A 22,858-nucleotide genomic window follows, 5' to 3' on the forward strand; every position below is an offset into this window, starting at 1 on the left:
TAATAAATATGTTCTGAAAGAAAATAAACAATTACAGAGTTGTAACTCGTGAGTATTTTAGTTTCATATAGCTTGGAGGAAGTGATTAATAACTTGTCGGTGTACTAAGTAGCCGGTGCTGTTCCCTAAAGCTGTGATTCCTTATACAACTTTTGGTTCAATACAAATATTACATAATCGTTTTATCAATTGTTTTTTATTAATACGGGAAATCAAGATCCTTGTAATTCCGATGAATCCGTCTATTGTTATTCAAATTGGTAGGACCAGCGGAGTTTATCGTCTATAAAAATTCTCAAATGGGTTAATTAAGTAATCCATTCTAAGATAAGAAGCGATCGATATCAGATTGTTTACTTTTTAATAATAAATAACTGCAATTATTTGTATTGATGTTAAGATTATTTGCTTTAACAGGTTTGTAATACGTCGTTTATCTTGACTTGCACGTTGTTAATATTACCGAGCGGAAGCTGGCAAGATACAGTATCTCTTTCCGGTCTCTGAGGACATGCGCTCTGAGGTAGGAACGTATAATCGCGATAATTAACTGCAGCTATCACGTGATTTGGTGTCACCTCGTCTCTCCAGCAGAACACGTGATGCTCTAGGTACTGTACATAATACAGTAGTGTTAAGTTAGCGCTGGGTGTTAAATTAAAAGAACCGAGCAATTATTTATTGTAACATCGTCACAATGCCGAGCAATTTTTTTTTTATCATTTATTTAATTTAATATATATTTTTTCCGCCTCAAATTAGTAGTGATTAAGTGAAAATAGTCGTCATTAAAATGATAAAATTGAGTGTAAAACGCAAAGGGTGGGAGTGGGAATAAAGGGGATAAATATAAATAGAGTCAAATATAAAACTTAAACCGTGTAAAAATAAGAAAAGGGTCTAAAAAGGTTCACATGAAATATTTAGAAAGGACCATAAAATTTTAATAAATGATAAAAGGATTTAAAAGAATTTAAGAAGCTTAAGATTAAAAAAACATCTTTAAAATATTCAAACGGTTAATAGAAAAGTGAGAAAAAATAGGTTCTAAAATAGTTTAAATTGTTAAAACTTTTGCTGTTTTTTCCTTCTTACTACCGCAGTTCAAAAGTGAAGTTAGTATTTATAACCACTTTTTAGTCTATTAAGTTTTTAAGGCAGTTTATCTCGAAAACGCACAATATTTTATATAACATTGGTTTATAACCTTGTATAATATTGCATTATCTACAAAGTATGATATGTGAGATTGCAGTAAGCTGTGTAAGCATTTTTCCACTGAGCGAATGCAATTCGAAGGTTACACGGTTGTAACTTATAGACCTTAGCATAGCAGTTATCCGAAAAAAAAAAAAAAAACATTTTCCTCGCTCGATTAAAATCCCCTCAGAGGGAGAAAAAGTCGAGAAACACCATAGCCAATTGTCATATTTGCATCAATCTGCTCATTACGATTCGGTGATTTAACGAGAAATCGGGAATTTGCATCTGCAACAACACAGAGTTGGGTTATTTGCAATAAGTAAGGAATGAAGTTTACATCCAGAACAAGAAATCAGTTTAAACTACGAAAAGGAGGTGGAGTAAAATTGGGATACCGTCAAAATAAGAGGTGAATAATAGAATAATAGACAAAATACAAACTTTTTTTTATTGTTTTATTTATTAAAATCGCCATTCTTTTCTATTCATCTACTATCCGGTAAATTTAAATAATATTTTTTTTAAGAAATGAGTTAAACGAGTTAAAAGAACGATTTTATAATTAACAAACATATTTACACATGTTACACACTTTATTTATTTATTTATACTTACAAGTAAATAGAAAAGTTTCGAAAGACAGTTAATATCTACCCCAAAAATTAACAAATGTACGTAAAAACAAAGTTAACATTTACATAAAAATAAAAATACATTACATTATACATTAAATGTAATATAAATTAAAACAAAAAAGTATAAAAGTTCTTCGAAAGTATTTTTTTTTCGAATAATTACTTTTCTTTGATGTGCTTTGTTAACAGTTTCTGACACAATAATTAACGATGCTACAGTACGTTGTTTCAAAACATTTCCTTTATCTAAGTTGGAAATAACTCATATCTTATATATCTCATTAGTCTTAACTATATTTATATTTATATATATTTATTTATTTATCCGTCAAATTGTATGCTTGCTAAACGTGCAAAAATTTTTAAGTTTCTATGGCCCAGATGACGGTAGCCCAGCTGTAAAATTCGCCACTGATCACCGAGAAGTCCTTTCATGAGATTCAACTAATTTATTCGTTTTTGACGCTCATTCCGCTTGTTTCTATTTTTCAGCGTTCTGTTCATTGGAGTACTGTGTAAAAGGTGTAGTCCGAAATCAGCAAGGGTTTTTTTCTCTGAAAGGACCACGAATAAACCCATAAGCTCACCAGTGGACTCCCATAAGATCATCTCTATCAGTCTGCTTGTTCATAGACATTTGGTTTTATATCCAGGTACCAAGATTATATGTAACTATCTCTCTCGATGTAAAATGGATACGTATTATGTAAACGGAATCGTGGAAATTTTGAGTGCGATTGTAATAAATAAATCGTTTGTTAAATGTTAAAAGTGCTCGTATTTGGTCTTCCGCACCAGTCTCATTTAATAGTCTCCTTCATCCGTGTACCGAATTCCTCATACAGAATTTTTCCACCTCTCTGTGATGTCGATAGGTAGACGTCAATAAATTTTGATGTCAGATCCTGACGTTTTCATAATTTATAACTCGGTAACACAATCGATCTCCAGATAAAATTGCTAAATATTAATGTAAGCAGAGTTTAAAATGCTTCTCATAAGATTCTTTCCCCCATTAACTACACATGTGCGCTCGTCATGAATTCGGAGAACTCAAGAGTCACGAAGGGGACTGGCATACAAGAGAGGAAGGTTTTCGTCTTTCATCCCAGAGGAACGGCGGACGAAAATTTCATATGCTCTTCTGATCACCTTTTGAATTCATAACCTTTGGTGTTATTATAATTAACAATTTTTTTCTTTAGCCTTATACGTAAATATCTGCCACATCTATAACATTACCTAAAGATGTCTTGCATGTGTAATAATAATTAAAAATATATAAAAATTTTTAAATAAAATATCGTAGCAGATGGTGTCACACGCGCAATTTTAAATGTTGCGGGGAAAGTTAAGCACTTATTGCTGGATTTGTATTTTTTTTTAATATACTTAAATATTGAGAATTTAATTAATTTATATTATTAATATTTAAATATGTTTAAAAACTTTAAATGTGTTTAATTGAATGCAACGACTCGATTGTTAAATGTTATAAACTAAATCTTTTATGGATTGTTCCAGTTTTCCAAAATGTAGGGATCAGAACTTTATTTATTTTCATTGATTATTATTAAACATTATTGTTGATATATCCATTATTTTCAATCAACGTTATTGATTACATTTAGAAACTAATGTAAATAGTTTTGTAATGTAGTTCATATCTTTTGTAATAAATGTACTGTACTGTGCAGCTAATGGATTTCTTTGAATTTAATATTGGCTTTTTTCAACTGAAAAATTATGCAGTGTATATTTTCGAATAGTTAAACTTATGATGTTAAACTGTGTTCCTCATTTTAAATATATGCATATTTATTTATTTATTTATTTAAACAGCTATTTTAAAATTTATTTTACTGTTTATATATTAGTGTAAAACGAATTTTTACACTAATATATGTGTTTTTAAAATGAAATTTCTTCTGATTCTGTTTACAATAATTTGTTTGCATCGTATTATTTCAGGAAATGGTAAGTAACCTAAGTGAGCTGTTAAATATAAATGAACTGAATGCTAAAAATTAATTATTAAGATAACTGAAAATATTTTGTAATGTTTAAAAATATAAAATTCAATTTTGATAAATATGTAAAAATTAGAAATTCCTTTTATATTTAGGCAGAATTAGGCAGTATATTGTTAGAAATTTACAAATATGAAAAGGATTTTCTAGATAAATTATTATTATAGATAAAAGCTTATCATAATAATGTATTAATAACAATTCAGATTAGACCAGGGGTCACCAAACTATGGCCCGTGTGCTAGATCCGATCCACAAAGGTCAGTTCATCCGACCCGCCGCCTCTGTGCCACATATGAGCTAAAATGTAATTATTTATATGAAAATATCATAGATTGTAAGATGAACTTACTATGCAGAAAAAAAGTAATATACGTATAAGTAAAAATGCCAAAATTGGTCAAATCTGATTTTTGCATTTGACAGTAATATGAGTTTTAGGTAAATCAGTGAAATAAAAAATTCGGTGATTTTTTGCGACTTTGAATATCACAGCGCTTTTTGTGTAAGTACTGTACTTGCAATAAAGTTTCTAAGAAAAGCGATTACGAGCTTGCTGCAGCAATCGTGTTTGTGTATTGTTTTTTTTTTGTGAATTCAGTATACTGTATTGAACAAAATGGTTATGCGGCCAGCGCTCGTCAGTCTCTTAGTTATCTGGCCCGCTGTGAAAAAAGTTTGATGATCCCTGAATTAGACGATTGGTAGATTACAATTGAAATTTATCTTTACATTGTAGATTCTTTTATTGGTTATTTCACTTATTAATTAAAGTGAAATAAAATTTTGTTTTCATTTTACTTGTTTTCTTCTCATTCATTGTCTTAACTAACTTTTTAAATCATTATATAGCCTAATTTTTACGGAACTAATCAGCAACTTATATTTATTTTTTATTCTCTTGTGTTTTTATAATTTTGCTTTCGTATCTCATTTGTATTATTTTTTTTAAGATATCCAACCAATACATTTATTTTATTTAAAATAATTGGTTAATAATTGTGATTGGGTTATTTCCGAACAAGATACGGTCGTAAATTAATGATAGTGGAAAATTTTTTTGTGATTGCTTACTTCACTATACAGTACGTTTATTCGCCAACGGTCTGACCACATGCAGTTTTCGGGGGTTTTCTTCACGTTAATAACACCTAAATAAGGACCAGTTTTCCATAAAAGGCCTTCTAGGAGGCACTCTCCCCTGTCACATCGTCCATGTGTTGTGTTGCTGTACACCAATAAAACCATAAACCAAATCATTATACGTTTATTTTCTTTATTTTAGAAATGCCGTCCCTTCTCAATTATTCATTTCTCATTTCTCCAATCTTTTCGTTTTGTAACTTGTGTGTCATTAAGTTATACAGTATTTTTTTCTAAATTCTAAAAAGGTTTCATTTGATGGGATAAGGTAATGCTATACAACAGAAATCTACTGTACCAAAGAAAGGAAAAGTGGAGGACTGTCTATCGAGACTGGCTCGAATTTAGGTGTTAAGACAATATTGAATAAAATTATTTTAATACTTAAAATCTTAATTTATTCATTGAAATTTAAAGACAAACGGAAAATTCCGAATAAAACGGTTTTCTAGAGCAAAGATTTGCAAACTACTCCCAAGAAGTCAATCGTTTATCTAAAGCAGCGGTGGAAAACCTAATCCAATGGTTTGTCAAAATTCAATTCGAAATTTAAAGACTGAAAATCGAGAGTTAAGTACAGTACAGGTAAACCCCGTATAACACGGGAGTTACGTTCCAAAACATTGCCGTGTTATGCGAATCCGTGTTATACGAAACAAAGAACTAGTGCGAAAAGGGGAGTTAGGTTTCAAAAATTAAAAAAACATGTTGTTAAATCCTTATTTAAATCGGATTTATTATTCATTTTTTAAATCTAAATTATTATTTGTTGAATGAGCATTCAAAGTAGCCACGAAAACAATTGGAATGCTAGCACGGAGTTACGCGGAGGTATAAAAGAACGCACCCTTTATTATATTTTATGTTGTACGAGGGTTTTACCCAATTTTCGAACCGTGTTAGAGTGAACCCGTGCTATAAAAGCACCGTGTTATACGGGGGATGTACCCAATTCTTGAACCGTGTTAGAATGAATCCGTGCTATAAAAGTGCCGTGTTATACGGGGGTTACCTGTATTTAATAATCTGAGTAATTAAAAACAATTAAAAAATAATTTATAAAATCTTAATATTTTCTAAATATTCAATGTGAGTATCTTGAAATAATCAAGCTAGCCTCTGCGTTAACTTGGATCGTGGTGGGTTCATTATAGCTGATTCAGTGCTCTAGTTACTAGGAATCTTTTGGGAGTCGATAAAAAAATTTACTTATATCATATATAAAATTATAAGAAAGGTTGAAAACCCTTGATTTAGAATACAGTAGTTAATTTTTAATGATGAGGGGCTTAAGGTTTCGACCTACCGCTCAGGGAAAGCCGGGATCAATTCCCGATTCCTGTGATCTGTGCGATATATAAAGAAAAACTTAAAAGTTACTATCGATCGATTTTTGAAATTAGTAATTGTGGAGTCAATTGAATAAATTTATTTAGATTTAAGATCGGTAATAAATTACACTAGTCTACTCAATGTAAAATCAATTTTATATACTATCTTGCAGGAAATAGTAGTGCAAATTACATATGGAGAATTGCTGGAATTCAGGTAACAAAATTTGTATTATTAAATCTCATTTTACTAATATATATGCTATATACGTTCGTTATTTTTAGCGTTCCAATTATTTACAATTGGATGAATCTAACAATAGTATAATTGGAGGAGATGCTTCATATTTGTTTAATATCATTCAACAAAAACTGAAATTTAGGTAATAAAAATTTCCTATTAAAAATTTAGTCTAAATATATATCATTAACTATTTTATACACGTCCTTTATCACTATATAAAATTGAATGCATTCTTTTTAAAGTTTTGTGTAAAAAACCGCAATAAATTAATTTAAATAATTTATATATAGTCTATATTTAAAGTAATTGTTCAGTAATATAACAACAGATTAAAATTTGTTATGAATGACGAGGAAATAAGCGCAGTAGTTAATGGTCCGACATATTGTCGCAGTCAGTCGCAATCCACTTGTTAATATGTTACAATAATATAGGGAAAACAGTAAAATGTATTTATCTCATTTTTTTCCATAGTAATATATTATGTTCCCGTCGAACGTTATTCACTTGTCGGACTGAACCGACCGGAATAACATGGCGGATTATGACGGTATAGACGCTTTTCTTAGGTTTTAGACCTTTTCTTAGGCATCGATATACCATGTTTCTAAGTAAAAAATGGTGATGCCGAATGGTATAAAGAATATTATCGATTTAGGATATTAAAATAATAAAACTAATAATATTAATACATAATATGACAATATTACTATTACTAATAACAATATTAATAATATAAGAATATATAAGAATAAAAATAATCATAAATAATATAATGTGTCATGAAGTAGCGCCATCCGTGAAGAAAGAAAGACAACAATCAAACTTTGGTTACTATATTAATAATACTGTATATATTAATTTGTACAGTTTATAGTAAAACATCCCTTACTTGACTAGCTGTAGGGTTTACAATTTCTGAACACATAAGTGAAGTGGTCATATAGATGAGGTTACGAAAAAATTGATATATAGAACTGTATAGTAACTTACCGTACAAAATCTTAAAACTTTAATACAGATTATAAAACTGACAATGATAATAATAATAATATATTCACATAATACTGTACATCTTTTGCAATATACAGTTTTAACCTTTCATTCAGGACAACTAGTGGACAAATCTCAACCAAACTTCGTGTACACATTATCCTGAGTATGTGGTATCAATTTTCTAAAAAAATTTTACCTTCAAAATTCATCCATTTAGTCAAAATTTAGTGTTTCTCTCCTCTTAATATGCATATTGAGTGCATTTTCTAACAAAGTTTGGGAGTTAAGAAAAAAAGTGCAATAATTTTATTTCAGTTATAGATGCTGTTACAGATATGGAATGTGGAATTAACGATTAATGCATGTTCATCAATCTATAAAAGAATTCTGTAGAGCGTTTTCCAACTCTTTTTTTTCATCTAATATTCCATGAAAAAACAAGAACAATAATAATATGCACACAAAGGAGATAATGTTAAATTTTGCTTTAATAAATGAATTTTCGAGTTAATTTTGTTTCGAAAATCAAAACTATATACTCGGGAGAATATGTATGCGAAATTTGGTTAACCCTGTTGACGCCAATACAACACACTCCAAATCAAGACGGAGCTGCCACCAGGTTACACAACATCTTGCTGACATGATGGATTCATGACTTCTTGTGATTGTTGCCACACATGAACACGACTATCATCTCGAACGAGCTGAAAACGAATTCATCTAACCACATAACACTGCGCCAGTAATCCACTGTCCAATTTCGATGTTCATCGGCCCAGGTGAGGTAACGGTACATTGCCTTATGCCTGGATGTTAGTATTGATACCAGAATGGGTCGGCGACTACCAAACCCGAAGGAATACAGTGTACGTTGTACAGTACAGTGCATTGACTGATTGGTTCAGCAGTGCACCTGTTGAATTCTGATGTGATTTGGCGCCGAGTTGTTCTTACCTGTCTTGGTTAACCACCGGCAGTCACGTTCTTGCATCAGTCATGGGTGCCCACACTGCGCACGTGCTCTACTGATGTCTGTCCGGAATTTAAGCATTCCTTGTAAATCCTTGAAATTGTTGCACGAGATAATCCATGAATATTGGCCACCTCGATGGTAGAATGATCCATTCTTCTTGCTCCAAAAATCTGCCTACAATCAAACGGCAATAAATCCTTTACACGATCAATTGCTACTCTAATCAAGCTCACACATAACCGAAAAGTATCGTACCAATGGTGTCAAATGCAAATGTTTCAGCTCAAAGCATTTCCCCTGTGGGTAAAAATTACATATGCTGCTGTCTCTAATTTTTTGGCGCTTCTGTTTATATAAAAAGTATTTAGTTATTTCATTGAATTAAAATTATAATTATAAATTTTGTGAAAGTTATCATAAAAAATAAAATTATTTCATTTACAGATATATTTTGATAAAACCAATTCCCACTTCATTTGGAATTAAAAGAGAAAATGGAAGTTGGACTGGAATGGTTGGACAACTTGTGTATAACGTAAGATACAGCAAAATTAAATACTTTTGTAAGATATGTTGACTCTCGATTTGGCGACTACCGAAAATAACAATTTCGTAAACAAATCTGGATTGAAACTATATATTAAGCTAGAACTATCGTGGCTTCAGAGCGGAATTTAGGCCATGGCCAGCGGCGCCTGCAGACTGACATGAAAAAGACGTGACATGGGCTATAAAAAGGCATCGTATATTGCGCAAAGAGCTTCAAACTCTTATTCAACGTCGAATCAGCGCTCCCACAAAGTCGCACTGGTTGCAATCGGGGCTAACTTGACCTTGAAAACAAGGAATTGTGTCTTGGTGAGGAAGTTGCATGGGTCAATGGACGATATTGTTCATTCGGTTTTTTTTTTATATTTGCAGAATAGGCTAGAAGTCACAAATTTTCTGTTGTTTGGGCCCAGTTGGAGATTGGAAAAAGGGGAACCGAGACGAAAAGGTGCACGTGCCTCAAATGCTCCAATGTATTGTTACCTCGTTACCAGGGCTGTTATGTCTAATGTACTCGAATAATACCACGTCCACGGGTGTTATGTCGAGCTGTTGAAATGCGGAATAAGTCGAGTTTTTCTGCACAAGAAAATTTATATGCGACCGCAACACTGAATTTTACCGCAGTGACTTTTTAGGCGTCTAAGTAAACAGTTAAGCGGTTTCTCAGGGATTGGATTGTCCATGTTAAGTCTAATCTTCAACTGAAGTTAAAATAGGAAATATTTATTTATAATTATTAGTAAATATTGCATAATTTAACTTACTTAGTCGTTTTAAAAGTTGACTTGTTATGTGTTTCAGACCAAAAATATGGAACCAATAAGAAAAAAATAACAAGAACGCATTAACAATAGCACTAATGAACAATATCTTTACAAAACGTGTTCAGTATATCCACCATAGTGTTGGGATCATCATTTCAGGTGGTGAAGAACTTGTAACTTGTGCTATTTCTGTTCCTATTTGTAACTTGTACTCTTTTTTTACAACTTTTCCTTATGGTGCTTTATGGAACTCCGATTTCTGTGTTGGTGCATCTCAGAGATTTCTTGGCGTTTGCGAGCACATCAGTTCTCATCTCCTCGCTAACGGCAGCCCATTTCGAGACTAGTCATGGACAGATTCTGTTTCTCTAAATTTCTAAAGCACTTTCCCCACTGTGCTATGTGTTATTGGCAGTTCAACTTCTCAACTTAATTCTCTAATGTTTAGACACTAAAGAATTGAATTTTTGAATTTTGCCATTTCACTTTCTGTCCATCCTTCTCGGCCACAAAGGAGAATTATTTGTACTCGGTCTTCCTTATTAGCACCGTCACATAATCTGTAATAAGAAAAAATTTTCCATTGTTTACAAACTAGGCTCACCCTATATATTTTGAAGTTATCAATAGCTAAAATAAAATCATTGCTTTAAATAGTTATTTTATTTCAATAAATAAACAGTTGACATAAAGAATGCTAGCTAGCATAAGATATATATATATATCTTATGATATATATATATATACAGTCATAGCTAACTGAATAATAAATTTATGGAAAATTATTATTTATTTGTATTTGGGCTTTAGAAAATTAAAGTTAAAAATACGGAAGTTTCTGACGTTATCATAAATACACAAGAGTAGCATTGTCAATTTCATCTTATTTATATGTAATGTTCTTAACTTTAATGATAATTTCCTTATTCAATATTAATTACTTTTATTTAGTATGTATATCTATATTATAACACCAATTAATAAAAAAATTGAAGGGAAACAATTAGTCTGAAAAAGATCAAGAACGTATCTTTACTGTGTATTCAGTATATGTTTCACTATGTATATATATGTTACTGTGAAAGACCGAAATTAGAGAATGTCGATATTCTCCGGTGAATGTCGACACACGTAAAATACGTCGGTGAAAGTCCGAATATTTGGTTATAATATTATACATTCGAACAATCGCCGGTGTATGTCGACAAACATAGATAAGCTTTGGTGGAGGTCGAAACGACACTCGAGAAGCCGATGTTGACAGAGAGGCGACAGTCTGTTGTCAAATCCTTTGTGGGTAGCCGGAGGTAGGACAAGGTCGTACCTCTTTTCTCCGGCAACGGTTTGGTGAAAACCACTTTGTCACTGGATGGCGTTTTTGTTCTTTTGATTCCGTGAGATGAGGATCGGTTTGTCAGATCGAATGGTGGAGGATGAGAGGGGTCGTCGGTAATGCGTCGGCGATATTCGAATAAAAGACACCATTAACAGATCAGTTCGTAATCACGTAATGACGTAATCAGTTCGTAATTTGTAAAGAAAAGTTACTTTCCATAGTTGAGATTTCTTCTCAAGAAATATCGCTGAGAGAAGCAGCTGCTGCTAATTCGAAAAGTGGGCAAGGCTATACACGCTGTCATTGCAAAAAGAAGTGTTCCACGAATAAATACAGTTGTAAAAGAAAAAGACTCTTGTGCAATTCAAAGTGCCATAACAAGTTAAGTTGTTGAAATAAATAACATTATATAACGTTAATCACATAATTTATGTCTAAGTTTATTATTGTATTGTTTTCTTTAATGATTAAGAATGTACTGTTCATTTTAGGTTCAACAGTTTATTTACATGTACTGTCCTATTTTCACATATTAAAATGTTGCATTTTTGTCTTAACGTAATAAAAATATTTTTATTCAACATTCACCGTCAGTGCATGCTGAATGTCGACATTTGCCGGTGTAAGTGAGAAATAATGATATTTAGCAAATATTTCGTACATACACGAAACGACTGTGTGAATGCTGACATTCACCGGAGAATGTTGACATTCGCCAGATATCGGTCATTCACAGTAACATATACAATAAATAGGCCTATAAATATACAATGAAATCCGGCTATATGACGTAAAAGTCAAATTTAATCAGAAATGATACTTAACGCTTCTATTATCGATATAGTGTATGTTAGTTGACTTTCACGTAAAAGTAGCCTTCAGTTTCGGTAATTCTCTATCTATATCTGAATTCTGTTCCATCACACATTTTTCACAAAACAAGACTGTGTGTCGATTATTTAAAAACTGTTAGATATAATAGAATATATGGCAAGTTTTCAACAAATGTCTTCTTTTATGGGGTCACCTGCCATAAGCGAACACTCGGGACGGTTTTGATCTCAAGGTCTGTTGAACCAGGAAAGGTTGATAAACCCAAAATACTGTATATAATGTATATTTATAATTATCTATAAAAACGCAAATATAAGTCAAAAACGATTATTTTTGTTCCAATGTTTTAACATTACAAATACTGGATGATTGTAATCGAAGTTCTCTTATTCAACATTGTCTAGCGAGATATTTAGCAGTCCGAATGTGACCAAATCTGGTTTCAACATGCAAAAAACACTTTCGAAAAACACTATACCAGACTTTGATTGAATTTAGACTGTTATAGCGTTGAATAGGTTTAATAACTTCAATTACAAACAGCTGAAATAAAAATTAATTATTAATAGAGAGGTTGCGGCCGAAGTTTTCATCTGTAAAACATGAACGTCGAACGTCGAGCGCCTCATACAAGATAGCGGAGCTCGACGTTCGACGTTCACGTTTTAAAGATGAAAACTTCGGCCGCAATTTCGCTATTAAACTTTCTATATTATAGATATTAAAACATTTAATGTCGAATATTTTTATTTTTATAACTGCATATACAGAATGCCGATCTCGCTATTTCTCCTCAACTTGTAACATATGAAAGGTACCAAGATATTGAATTTTCTTCTCACATTAAATTTCAATCAGTAACTTTCGTGACAAGAGCTGCAAAGAAATCATCAAATTGGGGATCTCTTATAAAACCTTTTTCTTTCTTGGTAAATATATTATTATTTATAATTGTTTTAAGCATCTTTAAGAAATGCAATTGAAATTATTAAAAATATTTTAATAGCTCTGGATAACTACAATTTGTGCTACTGTTATAGTTGGATTAGTGTTACATTTAATTGTCGACAGAGAATTGAAATTAAAAGATATTAGTAAAGTTTGGTCTAGAAAAAAAGTCTTTTGGTATCTCTTTGGCACTTTTATGTATAAAGGTAAAATAAATAAGAATTTATTTATTTATATACTTAATATAGGTCCTATAAATACAGTATAATATATATTTCATACTGATTTTTCAGGTTTAAATATAGAATTTATACGAGGATTTCCATCCAGATTTATAATTATAGTTTGGTGGTTTTCCATTGTAATTTTAGTTTCTAGTTACAGTGGAAATTTAAAATCTTTTATGACTTCCCCATCATTCGAAGAAATTCCTGAAACTTTTGAAGAACTTTCAAATGCTGTATTAAAATCTCAATATTCTTGTGGTTGCTTGGATGGAGGTAGTGCAATAACTTCGTTTATTGTGGTATGTTATGCATAATTTTCTTATTTGTTATGCTTATGTACATTTTTGTCCTTTTTTCAATAACAGAAATATTATTTTTTTTTTTTAGAATGCAAAATCAGGATATGCAAAAATTTTAGCAGATCACGTCAAATTAAATAAAAAATATTTTTCTGATAATGAAATAATCGATGAAGTGTTACAAGGGCAGTTTGCTTTCATTCATACATTTTATTATATAAAAAAGTTAATGAAAAATCATGAAAGCAAACAATTCATGGTTTCAAAAGATAAGTTTGCAAGTTTTAGCTTAGCATATGGAGTACGTAAGGGTTTCCCTTTTACGAAGAATATCAGTAGAATGTAAGTTGTTTACGTTGATCATTTTAAATATATATATATATATTAACCAAACCTTTACAAATTAAATATTAAATACATATTTATGTATTTAATTTGCAGCACAACTCGATTATTTGAAGCTGGAATATCAAATAAAGATGATATTTTATCAATTCCTGTAAGATCGTCGTCTACAAATACTTCTGATTTTAGACCATTAACAATTGAAGATTTTTTCAGTACTTTTGTTCTTCTTATTTTTGGCTACATGTTATCTATTTTATGTCTAATTTTTGAACTGTTATGGATCAAAATACATCTATTCTTTAACGAACTTATTAAAACCAGACCATTGTAAGTTAAAATAGTTAACGTGTGTTTTAAATTCATATATTTGATACTTGAATTTATATGTATAAATTTAAATATAAATTCCAAAATTTTAGATTTTAAGATAATGTTATCTTGCATGATAATATTAAAACGTCCTATAATTTCTGAGATCTTTCATGGGGGTATGTGAGAGATGAAAACATTACACCTTCATCCATGCAGTACAATCGAGTTTTAAATATTTGTAATATACCTTCATTCACTTATGTCTTCAATTCTAAATATAATTATAGAAAAAAATGTTTTAATTTTTACTCATTACTGTACAAAAATATTGACCTTGAAGATTATAAACTGTATGTAATTGGCGGGAGATGTTGCATCTACCGATAAGAGCATTTTCTTTTTCTAGTGTTATGATTTAATTAGCATAAAAATACAAGTACTATACATCTAAATTATGTAATAATATTAATTAAGATGTTGCATGGAGTAAGGTACATAAGTTAACGTTTTGATGTATTTATGAATTTTCGAATAGAATTGTTCTTTTTCCAAGAGGTTTTTTTATAAAGTGAGTAATGTTTAAATGTTAAATACGCTTAAGTGAAGTACGTATTGGACGAAGGAGAATATCCACATCCATTAATATTTATTTGATGTGCATAATAAAATGCTTAACTGCAAAAAGGTAACTAAGAGCACTTAGACATCTTATTATATAGAACTCCTCAATTATTTTTAAAGTTTCTTTCAAAATATATCAAGCATAAACATTTTCTACATTGTTTACAATCTATTCAATACTATTTATAAAATTTACAAAGATGTTTATTACGTGAAAAGTAACAAATTACATTTTTTTATAGTATATGAATTTATGTTTATTAATTTGAAAACGTTCGAAACATTAATTTTGCATTAATAATCCTTTCATTCGTAAGATATTACCTCGAACTGAAGACATTTTTTTAACGGAGTGATCGAATGGAATGTTCCAAACTTCATTTACAAGACTGCAGAAAGATGTACAGTACTGTACAATATTTACTTAAATTATTATATTTACTAAATTACCTAAATAAACACTCGAATATTTGCTGTAATTACAATAAAATTTTAATTAATATTTTGAATTGTAATTATGAGCAAGTAAAAGGTTTCACACGACTTTCGCGACACTGAAACAGGAGCTTAGAGGAGACAGAAAGTAGCCCGATAATTCAATTAAAATATTATATAGTTTTAATAATAAAAAAAGCTTCCATAGAGTACAATTTGTTGAATTATAATAGATTTTTCTGTTTATTGCCGCCCCATTTAAATATCGACATAGTATAATTTTAATTGAAAAATCTGAGAGCTCGGACTTTACACATTTGACATTTGACTATTTTTATTTGTTTCGGCAATTTTCCATCCCTAACAATCTACTGCCCATCTTGCCCATCCCTATGTCGACCCCAGTGTTCGCCTCAACTCTTTCTTCGGGAGACAGGTATGACACTGCCAGGATGGTCGAGTCATCCTTCTGCTCTTGAGACCTGGAATCAAATCCGGGCAGTCGAAAACCTCAGAAATTTTTCCAAGATATCTATTCAGGATATGTTGGGACTCGTCCTTCACCATCCGGCTACCCTATCGTAAACCTGGCCAACCCATAATGAGATTGAAAGAGAAAAATAGATAAATAAATAAATAAAATGGGACATAAATAATATAGCATGGGATGCATTTTATTTTACATTTGAGTCAGCAGTAGAATATAGTCTATCCAAAATTTAATAACCCAAGAAGAAGAGCGTTTCTCTTTCAAACATTCTAAATATTTGTTCAATGTATTGAATATTTTCGGAATAAAAACTAAAATAGTAAATTTAAAACTTTCAACAAAACTTATAATTTTTTACAATAAGAATTCTGAATTGGCTTTTTTAATATGTCGAATTACATAAATTAAACATAGCACATTTTGCATATAGTATACACAGCACATACTTATAGTTATAGGTCTATTGTATGTCCTATACATCATACTTTTAGTAAAATAATTGCAATAGACAGTGTAGTAAAACCTCATTTATAAGTTTTGCATTTATACTTTCATACTTACACGTTTTATTTAACATTTCCCAGTTGACACAAGTCTCGTATAATCTAATGTTATTTTCTTTCACTTTATTTGTTTAATTTGTCAGTCTCAACACTACATATAGATTCACTTTTACGAGAATTTTTATTTTTTCCTAGGTTGAAATAAAATACTTTTCAGTAAAATGAGAAATTTAGTTCTAAGTATGTTTATTTTTCTTACCCTCCAATTTATGATTGCTGTCTTTCGTAAAGCGATCCTTCCTCTTCAGCTATAAATTATGTGAGTGGTCTTAAGAGAGAAACTAACGTTTTTAATTATAGGAGAAACGAGAAAAATTATAAAAAGCCAATGATGACGAATTTTGAAATTTAAATTGATGAGAAAAGAGAAGCCTAAAAACAAATAGGACCAAACTAATTTCGTATTTCTAAATTAACAAAAATTCCCCAGTTCAACCTGCTCCATATATAACACACTATTTAAAATAGTGGTTCTCAACCTGTTTACCTCAACCTCGAAATATATATATATATACTTATTTATTTTAAAAATTTAATTGCATATTATTCCAATTATCTACTATAAAATTATCTACGAATAAATTCGTAGATAATTTCATGTGTTTATTTTATTGAATATAATAAAGTTTATTAATTTAATGCTTTCTTGTTTCGTGAGAATATTTCAGAATAACAGAATAATTCATCGATTTTTTTGAATATATTAATGCTAACTCTCGGAATAATGAAAAAAAAATACTGTATATTAATGGTGTTCTGCGGTCTCGGAAATGTCCAGAACAATTAATTTAAAATAATATTTATAAATTTGTTTTTAATATTTATATACAATATAAAAACACAATATACATACAGTAGTTCTTTATTCTCAGATTCACAAAATTCCCCATGAGTCACACGTTACGTGTTTTAACGTCATAATAATAAGTTGACAATACAATAGGAAAAATATGATAATAATCTTGACAGTAATCTAATAAATCAAATGAATTCATTTATATGTAAAATAATATTAAAACTTGTTAGTGTTCATATATTTATACTTTAATTATTAATGCATAAATATATCGTAGAATTTTCTTTTCTAACTTAAGTACATAATAAAAATATTAAAATAATGTCATTTAAGACTAAATAAATGCTTATATTAAATTTATTCTCCAATTAAACATTGAAAATCGATATGTTACTATTTTAATTTGAGTCTACTGTAACTCATTTAAATTTTTCAATGGAGTTGAAGGATAAAGAATAGAATATATGTCATTCTTTATCCTTTAATTGACGGAAAAACTTCAACCTTTCCTCTCTATCAAGTTCAGCAACTACTACATAAAATATCGAGGAAAGCAACTGATTTATTTACAATTGAAACTAAAATTTGACAAAATTCGTGCAATTGCAGCTCAGATATGACCCCGGGTTGTAACTCTGGATCTCAACTTTGTCAGAGGAAAAGCTGAAACAAAGATGACCTTGCAGTTCAGTCAGCAGAAAAATATTTTATAGAGTATATAAACAGTAGGGAAGAAGAAATTTTGTACATAGGTAAACTGTTTAATTTTTTTTTAATATTATAAAATAAATTAATTAGGTAATAATTTTAAAAACGTTTGATTTTAAAGTAAACAATTAATCAATTTTTATTTAGAATAATACGGAGATTCTGATAGCACAAACTTTACGATATTTGCGAAAATAATTATTTAATTTAAATAAATGATGCATATGAAAAGTTTTAGATTGATTTTTTTTTTAATTAGAGCACAATTTATCGATTAATAATCTATTAAATATCAATCTTCTATTAAATAATGACCAAATTTTACCAATGTACGATCAGATGCTATTGTATACTAGTGTTTAGTTAATATATAATAACATCCAGTGCCGTATCTGGGGCAGGTGCAACAGGTACACCCTCACAGGGCCCACTTGGAAGGGGGGCTAAAATGCATGTATTTTCCCAAACTTAATTAATTAACCTAATTAACAGGGCACAGGAATGGCTAGTTACGGCACTGATAACATCTATTTATAACACGAAATTAATCAATCGTTATGTGTTATCTTTCATCATCATCAACATACGAAGCATCATAATTAAAATATGAAACAGCCATTGTTGATAATGAAGAACAGAACTTCAGAAATTTTTCATTAATGGTTTAATCCAGATATAACCCGTTCATCATTAATTGGTTACTCCCATTGTGGCCATGAGATAAATTTTTCAATCTCATATAAAGAACGTGAAAAGACGTCATGATGCCCTTAGGACAGAAACAGTTACCCTTCCCCTCAAAAATAAAAAAAAAAAAACAACACGCAATTCAGATAAAATATATGATAGCTTCCGGTTAAAGCTTCGAATATAATAACAACGTATATATATAAAGAGAGAATTTATAACTCTCTTTCTTAGGAGGAAAACTTTATCTGCGCTTATATAAAAGATTTTTCACTAAAGATTATTTCCTTTAAAAGTTTCACATCTTAATTTTCGGCTGTTTGTCGTTAATTAAATTAATAACATTTGCACCCCTTATTTTAAATCTAAAGGTAAGAGATTTATTTTAATATGTTAATTTGACTATATATATATATATTTTTTAAATAAATAGATTATTATAATTTTGCGTGTTTTAAAAAATATAATATCTAATTATTTAGTTGTAAGATTTCAAGTAAAAATTGTGATTTATATTATAAATATAATGTATGAAAAACCGGCAAGTATAAAACGTAATAAATTATTATAAAGCAGAGAGAGAGAGAGAGAGAGAGAGATTACAATCATACTATACACCTGAGCATTTGCTGAGAGAAATCTTTATTAATAAACGTTTTCAATCTACTGCCGTAGGCCACTATCAGGTTTTAAAATAAGTTTAACAAAATGTTTCACTTATAGAACATTCTGTTTACATTTGAAGTATTTTAAATACACATTTAAAGTTACACAAATTAACTAACCGAGGATCGAATTCGGACGAGAACAAAAAATTTTTGGAGGTGGTCCGGTTAAATATGAGGGTTCACGCTCCTCTGTCCATTATTCCTTAATCTCGAGAACAGAGTTAGGTAGATGAAAAGCGAGATCAGATATAAAATCATAGAAGCAGGAGGACCCGATTAACTATACACGAACTTCCAATGCAAACCGAAAGTCATGCTATTTCGATTCAAAAATTTCCCCCGAAAGGTATTATTAGATAAATGACCGGCACGTCTCTATTGTGAAAGCAAAGTATGATGTACAGGGGCAAGACACTACTAATTTGTTTTTTGAGGTGTAGAGCATATATTTTAAATTAAATAAATTAAAAATTTCAATCTGGCATTAAAACTATAAGTAATTGCTCGTTTTATATTAGAATTGTTGGTGATAAACGAAAGTGCATGTTGATCGTAACATTTGTTTGTTTATTTACATAAAGATAACAATGCGCGAATTTACTAGAAAAACCATAATAACCCAATGAAAAACAATGTTAACTATAAAATAAAATTAAGAAATTGAATAAACTATAAATAACAGAGAGAAATCAACATACCGTATCAGTTTAGGTACTGTACTGTACATATAGTTTTTATTGGATGCACGACAACTGAGGCAACAATCAACTGAGCGATTTACAATAGGCAATAGTTAATTGGACGACTGTTAATTGTTCTTATATACATTTTATAAATAAATTTTGTATATAAATTTTTACAATTAGAGTAATTGATGGAAATGTTGTTAAAAATAAATAACTTTTTTTTTAAGAGGACAATTTAAAGGGACAATTCAATAAACTAGAAGAGTGAGGGTAAAATCTTGCAATTGGAAATACAGATTGTCAAGTGAAAATAAATCGTTGAAAAATTACCAATATCTGTCGAAATAAATAATTCGTTTATACAATTGAAGGAAAATGTAAAGAAGAATATCGAAAGAGTTGTCAAAACATAATTTATTAAACATAAAATATACTTTATAGCTCTTAGTAACGAGGAAGTATGAAAAAAGAAAAAAAAACGTGTGTAATTAATTATTTACGTAATTCATTAATGATATATTTTATAATATTATAATACAAATATATTCAAATATTTGATATTTTGAAAAGATAATTTGGATTATCATCCGAAATTATTATTTTACACCAATAGATGCTATAATGGCCTTAGATGTTACATTTTTTCGTATAATGACCTTAGCTTCACTAAATTTTGAGACAGGCGAATTGCTTTATTAGAATCAATAAAACATGGAGTTACACATTTGGTTAAAAGAGTCACACACTTCCGTAACGCAAATTTGTCTAATGACCCTTGAATAATTTCAGCAACGAGTTGCGTAACTTTCCGGTAAGAGTTAAAATTGTGTGTGGAGCCATCTGCTACGCGATTTTATTAAAACAAACTTTTTATATTATTAATTGTTATAAAAGGGCAAAAAGCCTAATTTCGAGAGTAGAGGTGAGTTTTATAAAAATTTGTAAATGCTATTAACGACTAAAATTTTCATTAAGTCCGAACGCACTCGAGATTTAACACATGACCTCCTGTATTTTCTCACCTGTTGATCTGTAATGACCAAAATTTAATATCATTAATGTCCCTAATAAGCAAACCTACCTGAAAAATTTCAGTAACTTTCAACAAAAGGCACAGAATTTATTGAATTTTAAAGTGGGTGAACAAAATCATACCCTCCACAAACGCTAACATCTGTACGAATAGGGGGTAAAAAAGAAACGTCTCGTGAGTCCAAACATGTAAAACCTTGCTGGTCATTTTTTGCCCGATCGCCATAGTTTTCTTCTGTTATATATAACAGCCGGAAAGCAATAGACGATTTTTCGATGGGGAAGGGGGAATAGGAATAGGAAGGAAAGGTATTGCGGCCGTCCTCACAGATATAACCACAGTGAAAGAAGGAGGGAGATGAGGCAGGGTGCCTAGGGGAGAGGGGTAGGGCAAAAGGGAGAAGAGGAGAGATCATAAGCACTTGCCGGGGTCCGTTGATAATGACCAATAGAAAAATACAGGCTGTACAAGTAGTACAGGGTATACGTAATCGAGTACATAAACATCCGTGGTTTTACAAAGAAAACCGTAGGTAATACAGAGACAAATTGGGATATTACATAGTAAATAATACTAAAAGTACAAATAAAAATACAAGAGAAATGTTGGATGATTACTTTCAGAAGACCGAGCCATAATAGATTGCGCGTACATAGTACAGAGAACAATGCCTTCCAGCGATAGGTAATCCGATTGGCGGCTGCCCGACCGCTAGAGTAGACGACAAAACGGGCAGAAAGGATAAAGATAGGACTCCCGATGACTAGATAGCGGCTGACAGTAAAATCCTAAGAAGAGATACCTTCTAGAGATGCAACCTTTTAGTCCTGAATATTAGTGGGTGTTGTCGCTTGTCGATGATCGAAATTCAGTATTTCATAAGCCTTCCTGGTGAATTCTACGATTGCCATGTAGATACTCTTGTTGCTGATAATGCTTTCAGGTAGTAAGGCCAGGCAACTCCCTCGCTTATTGAGGTGGAGATGAGACGGTTCCGGATGTGGGAAAGCCGTGCACAATCATAAATGATGTGCAGAGGATCCTCAGCGGAGGCATTATTGCAAGGGCATTTCCCATCTCCTCGTTTAAGAAACCTAGAAAAATAGGAACTGAAACACGCATGTCCGGTTATAAATTGGGTGAAATTAAAGTCTGGGATGAAGTGTTGGGGAAGTTTAATATTTTGCAAAAACTGGTGGGTAAGCCTACCCTTATTGCTTGAAGTCCACTGCTACTGCCAGATGTCATGGATGATGTTGTTGATTTGGTGATATACCAGGAAGGTGGAATACGGTCGTAGATTTTCCCTTTATCAGTGGCCACCTTCTTTGCCAGAAGGTCGGTTCTGTCGTTTTCTGGGTTGTCGCTGTGACCCCGTATCCAGCAAAACCTTAGATGAGTACGGGTAGCTATCTCAGCAATAGCATCCATGGACTCCCTAATATTAGGAGGGCGCGTTTTTTTAGCCTTAATCTGATAGAGGGCAACTTTACTGTCCGATGTTGATTTGGCTGACTTTCTTGTCTAAGTTATGGTTGATAATTAGATGGATGGCCTTGAGGATAGCTAAGGACTCGGCCTGGTTGATGCTGCAGTGTGCAGCTAGAGAGAATTTTCCCTGATAAAAGAAGCTCCTGAGACGATCGCCATCACTATAGCACAACCGACCCCCAGAGTGGTTCCTCAACCCGTCAGTATAAATATTGAGTCCCTTTGGGAAGCTTGCCCCCTCAAAGGAGAAGTCCACAGTAGAAAGAATGGCAGGATGGTTGGAATGATGGTTAAACATTCAGTCGATGCCATTATTATTAAGGTTGCCCAAGGATAGGATTATTTGCTACCCCAGGAAGATGCCCTGAGGAGGTGAAATCTCCAGTACATACCCTTAATGACGAGGTCAACAGGGGTGAGCGAGGGAGGGGATAGTGAAGTAGGCCACTCTAAAAGTATTACTACACATAATTAAATTCTACATTTGGTTAAGTTTATCGGG

The 22,858-nt window shown here is 31.1% G+C and overlaps 1 protein-coding gene across 1 annotated transcript in view; it reads left to right on the forward strand.

Moving 5' to 3' along the window:
- The window catches only part of LOC111619444 (patched domain-containing protein 3-like), a 31,653-nt gene that overhangs the window by 2,847 nt on the left and 5,948 nt on the right, over positions 1 to 22,858 (forward strand). Inside the window, exons 2-8 of the mRNA XM_023361149.1 lie at positions 6,516 to 6,559; positions 6,628 to 6,725; positions 9,003 to 9,093; positions 12,815 to 12,973; positions 13,051 to 13,198; positions 13,286 to 13,518; positions 13,607 to 13,860. Coding sequence (XP_023216917.1) covers positions 6,516 to 6,559; positions 6,628 to 6,725; positions 9,003 to 9,093; positions 12,815 to 12,973; positions 13,051 to 13,198; positions 13,286 to 13,518; positions 13,607 to 13,860 — 1,027 coding nt within the window. The remainder of the gene's footprint in view (positions 1 to 6,515; positions 6,560 to 6,627; positions 6,726 to 9,002; positions 9,094 to 12,814; positions 12,974 to 13,050; positions 13,199 to 13,285; positions 13,519 to 13,606; positions 13,861 to 22,858) is intronic.

This window comes from Centruroides sculpturatus, unplaced genomic scaffold, assembly GCF_000671375.1.
Source record: "Centruroides sculpturatus isolate CEXI.00-Female unplaced genomic scaffold, Cexi_2.0 scaffold107, whole genome shotgun sequence".
Lineage (NCBI taxonomy): Eukaryota > Metazoa > Arthropoda > Arachnida > Scorpiones > Buthidae > Centruroides > Centruroides sculpturatus.